Below are 5,809 nucleotides of genomic sequence, written 5' to 3'. Positions count from 1 at the left end.
AACCTAATGAAGTTGCAGATGGGTTAGCAACAACTCCTTTAGCACCGGATCTTCGGAAAATGCATGGATGAACCCAGGTACATATGAACCCATTTCGAAAAACCCATTTTCAAATGCTAAAAAAATCTGAAAAAAAGTTACACGCGTACGTCTCCATGTTCTATTTGGGTGTGTAAAGTTTCACGAAAAAATAACATTTTTGTGGCCTGTGCAAAAAAGACAAAAATGTGTGTGTGGAACGCTATTTAGAAGAATCAAAAATTGCCTTTTTTTGCGAACAGAAAACAAAAGGACATTTTTTCACAAAACTTTGTGCCACGCACCATATTTGCTAACTCGTATGCGTGGAATTTTTACTTTGGATTTTTTTTGATATTTTAAAACATGCTCAAAATGCAATTTTCTTAAGTGGGTTCATTTTTTTGAAAGTAAAATGGGTTCATATGGCCATTGGTTGAGGACGTGCCTTCTCCGGATATTCTAGCTTTTGGAACTTTTCGGTCCCTAACTTTCTTCCTCTTTTTTTTTTTTTTTTTTTTTGCTTGTAAGGCCTGGTACTGCTTAGAAAAATAAATCTAGATTTTCTAAAGCAAATGTACATATTTCTACAGAAAGGATGCCTAATTAAATATTTATTCTCTACAAATAAACACCAATGCTTAAAAAACACTGGTTTATTTCTCAAAGCATCTCCCTTAAGCATCTTGCATTGTAAAATGCTTAAATGATATGACGATCATTTGAGGAATAAAATCTATCTACTATAAAAAAAACAATGGATCTGTTTAATCACCCAAGCTTGCCTTGTTCCATTCACGTCTTGAAGTCACGTGAAAGCTTCTGATACAAGCTTAAGGATAAGATTGTAATAGTAATACGTAGGTACGGAGTAAGTAATACATACAATAGCATGTACGGAGTAAGTAATACATAGAATAGCATGTACAAACTTTTAATGTGGGATACACCTACCAGTGAACTGAATTTCAGAGCGAAATTATATCGGCAACTTCGATACGACCGATCACAAAATGCCAAATTACATGCTTGAGATAATAAAAGGGAATATGTTAACTCAGATATACATGGGATGTTTAGATAAGTGTACACAAAATTACAAGCTTTAGATACACAAGACCAGTTTATTCAATCAACCGGTATAATACAAGCCATCTCATACAAATGTCGTTTCTTCAGAAAGGCCACAAAAGAAATAGTTACAGCAACAAATAATCCATGCCCATTCGCCCAATAAGCGAGCATAAAATAAATAGATGCACAAGACATGGAAATATCGGCTTCACTAGAGCTAGAGGTAGATCTTCAATGCCCTCAGCTGGTAATTTGGTCTGTGCTCCCAAGGAAAACAACATGAATTAACTTGAATGCCTGGAAACAATCTTGAACCAAATGAAATGAAATTCAGAACGAACCAAGATAACAGAGAATTGGCACACACATAAGAAACGTGGAAAAACAAGACTTGACTTACAAATACTCCCTCCGTCCTATAATAATATACGTTATTACATCCAATATGTGAGTATATTGGATGTAATAACGTCTTATATTATGGGACGGAGGGAGTAGAATTTTAAACAGGGTATGTTCTCAAATTAAAGTCTCACTGATCCAGATAGATATTTGGTTTCCAAAAGGTCACACTTTTCAAGATCTAAATTATTCAACCTCGGAAATATTGCAGATAAATATCAATAGCAAGTCTGTCTGCATGAACCTCCTCAGGATTCCAGGATCTAGATTAGTCGTCTGACACATTGTATTCTTTTAGATAATTGCTTTTAAGAAACAAAATATTTTCAACCAGACGTATACAATACAAACCTTGGCTCTTAGTAGGGCGGATCAGGGTTAAATGCTAAAGTTTCCCTCCAGATGAGCTCTTTCATATGTTCTTCTGTAAAAGATGGTTGCTCAAAATCAAAGCTGAAAGGTGCCGGGCAAGTGGGTTCTTCATTGATGTCATGAAGAGAAGCCAAGTATGGGTGATGCAGAGCCTCATCAACTGCATGAAAAATGATTTTGAGCAATAGTAATGCGAACAAAACTAACTTAAGTAGTTAGTTCAAGCCCATGTACCAGTAATGCGTCTGCTTGGGTCAAACACCAGCATCCTCTCTAACAGATCAACTGCACCATCAGACATGTTGCGGAAGCGCAGGCGGAAGTCCTGCCTTGGGTACTGTGGTAATTGCTTCATGTATCTTCGTGCATTATCACTCCGAAGAAATCCCAGGCTTGAATCATCTGGTGATCCTATCAGCTTTTGAAGCAGAATGCCGGAAAGGACTGGTTAATATTTGATACAACAGGTTCAAGAGACATCATTAAAAAAGAAGCAAAAATGCCTTCGATGGTACTAAAAATGGTTGATTTGAAGCTAAGAATGTATTGCGCAGAAACCAACCAGTATATATAGTAAAATGTATACTTTGAAGAGAAGAGACATCCACAGAAACTTGCACGAAGTTAATAATCCAAATGTGGATCCCATATCTGATGATACAGTAAAATGTTGCCGTACCTACATGCTACCAGATGCAAAATGCATTCACTAATCCAGTGTTTGTGTAAAAGTAAAAACTTCTATTCAAACACAAGATGCGAAACAGGTCTAACAATACAGTTAGATGTGCCAAGAAAGATCCCATTATCCTATTGTTCCAAATAGAACAATTGTCAAATTCTATTAAAGAAGTTCATAAACAGACCCATTTTCATTGATTGACAGCTTCCAAATAGACAACACATGACTTGTCAATGTGGATACCAAAAAAGGCAGGCGACGAGTTGAACAAACCTACCTCGGTGATTAACTTTAACTGTTGGATGTAATCTCTTCCAGGAAACAGGGGTTGACGAGTAATAATTTCACCAAGTATGCACCCAACTGACCAGACATCAATAGCAGCAGTATATTGTGAACAGTTCAACAGCAACTCTGGCGCTCGGTACCAACGAGTGACCACATACTCTGTCATGAGATCAGTTTCTGAAGTGGTCCTTGCAAGCCCAAAGTCAGCAATCTTGAGATCGCAATTTGCGTTTAGGAACAAATTGCTTGGCTTCAGATCACGGTGCAAGACATTTGCTGAGTGCACATATTTTAGCCCTCGAAGCAATTGATACAAGAAGTACTGCAATGCAAAACATGTAACTTATGATTGCTTGAAGACAAAGCTCATAAACCTAAGCTAAGAACTAAACAAGGTACAGAACACAACATGTAACTAATGATTTCTGGAGGACAAAGCTGATAAACCTAAGCTAAGACTGTTTGGTTGAGCTGCAGATTCTAAAAAAGCTGCTGTGGAAAAGCTGGGAGCTGAAAAGTTGGGGTACCCCAGCTTTGAAATTTACACTAGGAAGAAGCTACAGATTCTCAAAAGCTGCTTTGAACATTTAACCCTTTGGTTAGCTTTTAGCTTTTCAAAGCAGAAGTTGGTAAAAAAAGTTGAACCAAACACAACTAAAGAAGGCACAAAACACAACTTTGAGTACATGTCAATTGATATCTACTCTAGTCACAACAAGATTTGTTTCAACTACACAATTGCAGCAAATACATAAGAATCTGGCACAAGCAGGAGGCAACAAACCTGGCAATGGTCATCAGTCAATGATTGATTTGAGCGAATGATCTGATGGAGATCAGTGTCCATCAACTCAGTAACAATGTACACATCCTTAAAATCATCTCTTCTTGGGGGGCGTATTAAATCCTTCATGGCAAGAATCTGTGATCCAATTTTGAAACCACTATCAGAATAAACCCATCATAGGAATGCCTGACAGTGTGAGCACGAGTGGACAACAAAGCCCGTCAACAGTAAAACTGTAATGATAAGAATAAGAACCCACTCAGGCATACCACTTCTAGAAACGTAGACAAAGGAAATAAAACCACTAGTAGAAGCCAACTTCAGAGAAAATTATCAGTGCACACTCGACCCTATGGCTGTGATGTCAGCTGATCCCTATACTTCTATATGCTTCTTTAGTAAGAAGCTTGAGTGTTACCACAAAACCTCATCATGTGCATAATCAACCAACAAGGGTCAGTTCCTGGGTAGCTGAGATTTACATTCTACATATTGCACCTAAAGTAGTTCTCTCCTTATGCATAGCAATTCTCTATAACCAGAAGTACAAGACCGCTTACCTCTGCCAAAATTCGGTATTAAAAAAGGGAACTAATAAGAACGATGTTCACAATTGAACATGTGTTGCTCAAGCACAGTGGTAAGCTATCTTATGTATAGAACTGCAAAGGACACAGTAAACAGCTATAGTGGTAAGGAAAGTACACTCGGCAATCACCACACATGTCCATTACAAATTAAAACAGACAACTCTTACATTCTCATGGTCCATGTGGCGAAGAAGCTTTATTTCTCTAAGCGTCCGTTTGGCGTCGATGTGGTTGTCAAACGCATTTCCAATCTTCTTGATCGCAACCTCCTCTCCTGTATCCGAGCTAACAGCCGCGCTGCAAAAGTAGGGAACAGAATAGGCAAATATAAGCACTTCTACTGCAACCCTCCTTGTGGGGTGACTCACTTCCTCACATAACTTTATGCCTAAAACGTCACACCCGCATGTGTGCCAAATCTGGACAGACACCGCCGCACGGCGGCACGGAACATTCCACACATGGCATAGATAGCAGCTCGGATTCGCTATTAACTGCAGCGACACGCATGTAATCGGCGATTCGGGAGGGGGGAACGCACCAGACAATGCCGTAGGCGCCTCGGCCGATGGGGCGGATGGGAGGGGCGTACTTGGAGGCGACCTCGAAGAGGTTGCCGTAGACGTTGTAGAGCACGTAGCGGCCGCCGTGCGTCGCCATCCCCTGGATCTGCGCGGCCCCGCCCGCGGCGCCGCCGCCGCCGCCGGAGGTGTCCATGGCTTCTTCGTCGCCGCTCGCGAGGGGGAGGAGCCAGAGAGGGGGGGAGAGTAGGGTTGGGCTCTAGGGTTGGTGCCCCGCAGCGACTAGTCGTTGATGGGCTGGGGACTCTGGTGGAGATGCTTCCCCCTCTTTTTGACTTGGGCGGCGACTGGGGAATGAGGATGGGAGCGAGCGGACGCGAGGACGGAGACGGCGCGCGTGGGGCGACGTTTGCGGAAAAGAGGAAGAAGAAAAAATAGATATGCGTATATCTCGAAAATGCTTTTTGGAGCTCGGCCTTCATGAGGTCGGTTTTCGAAAAACTCAAAATTAATATTTCTTACAATTTAAAAAATCTATATATATATATATATATGCATGAAGACATAACACACATGTGTGTAAATTTTTATGACGAAATACGTTGAAATAAAGGTTGTGCAAAGAAAAACTGAGGTTTTTAACACATGATAGTGTTGATCCTTAAAGTATTGTACAGGTCGCATTTAAAAGTATTTAATCCTAAATTTTTACACACACATTTCATTCTTGTATAGTTGCATATTTTTTTCTTAATTTTTTAAAATCGCGAAGTTTGAATTTTGAGAAAAAAAATTAAATATAGGGCACCATGAAGCTCGGTCACCAAAACGCCATACTCGGATTATACTTAATTTATCTCTTTCTTGCATATTACCAGAAATGTGTTTTTTTAGAAAATATGCTTGCATTGAAATAATAGAAAGTTCTTCACGCATACAAGCACATCTTAACACATGCACAACGAACTAGAAAAACAGAGTGCCCTAGAACAAACAGTAAAACACGAAGATCATCGGAGCTATGTGTCATTATTCATAAACCTTACGAGAAAATATATACTTGCAACATAAGAAT

At 39.7% G+C, this 5,809-nt stretch overlaps 1 protein-coding gene across 2 annotated transcripts; it reads right to left on the bottom strand.

Annotated features, from left to right (window-relative positions):
* Positions 1–1,029: 1,029 nt before the first annotated feature.
* LOC123435480 (mitogen-activated protein kinase 6) lies at positions 1,030–5,128 on the bottom strand. Of its 2 annotated transcripts, none has more exons than XM_045115574.1 (7): positions 4,755–5,128; positions 4,381–4,510; positions 3,621–3,758; positions 2,826–3,158; positions 2,101–2,284; positions 1,846–2,026; positions 1,030–1,400 (listed from the first exon to the last, which is right to left on the bottom strand). In XM_045115574.1, the coding sequence occupies exons 1-6, from the start codon at positions 4,928–4,930 to the stop codon at positions 1,854–1,856; spliced, it is 1,134 nt and encodes a 377-aa protein (XP_044971509.1). In that variant the 5' UTR covers positions 4,931–5,128; the 3' UTR covers positions 1,030–1,400; positions 1,846–1,853. The 2 variants fall into 2 exon arrangements, with proteins under 2 accessions (XP_044971509.1, XP_044971508.1); XM_045115573.1 differs by having other exon boundaries at positions 1,030–1,349; positions 4,755–5,126.
* Positions 5,129–5,809: the final 681 nt, after the last annotated feature.

The sequence above is a fragment of the Hordeum vulgare genome, chromosome 1H (genome assembly GCF_904849725.1).
Source record: "Hordeum vulgare subsp. vulgare chromosome 1H, MorexV3_pseudomolecules_assembly, whole genome shotgun sequence".
Classification (NCBI taxonomy): Eukaryota; Viridiplantae; Streptophyta; class Magnoliopsida; order Poales; family Poaceae; genus Hordeum; species Hordeum vulgare.
The sequence above is the reverse complement of the archived record's forward strand: the minus strand, read 5'-3'. Positions and strand labels throughout refer to the sequence as shown.

Coding starts and splice junctions, on each gene's coding strand:
- LOC123435480 (XM_045115574.1), bottom strand. CDS start 4,930: ATGGACACCTCCGGCGGCGGCGGCGGCGCCGCGGGCGGGGCCGCGCAG. Junction 3,159..3,620: donor TGACTGATGACCATTGCCAG/GTTTGTTGCCTC, acceptor TTTGCATTGCAG/TACTTCTTGTATCAATTGCT. Junction 2,027..2,100: donor CCCAAGCAGACGCATTACTG/GTACATGGGCTT, acceptor TTTTTCATGCAG/TTGATGAGGCTCTGCATCAC.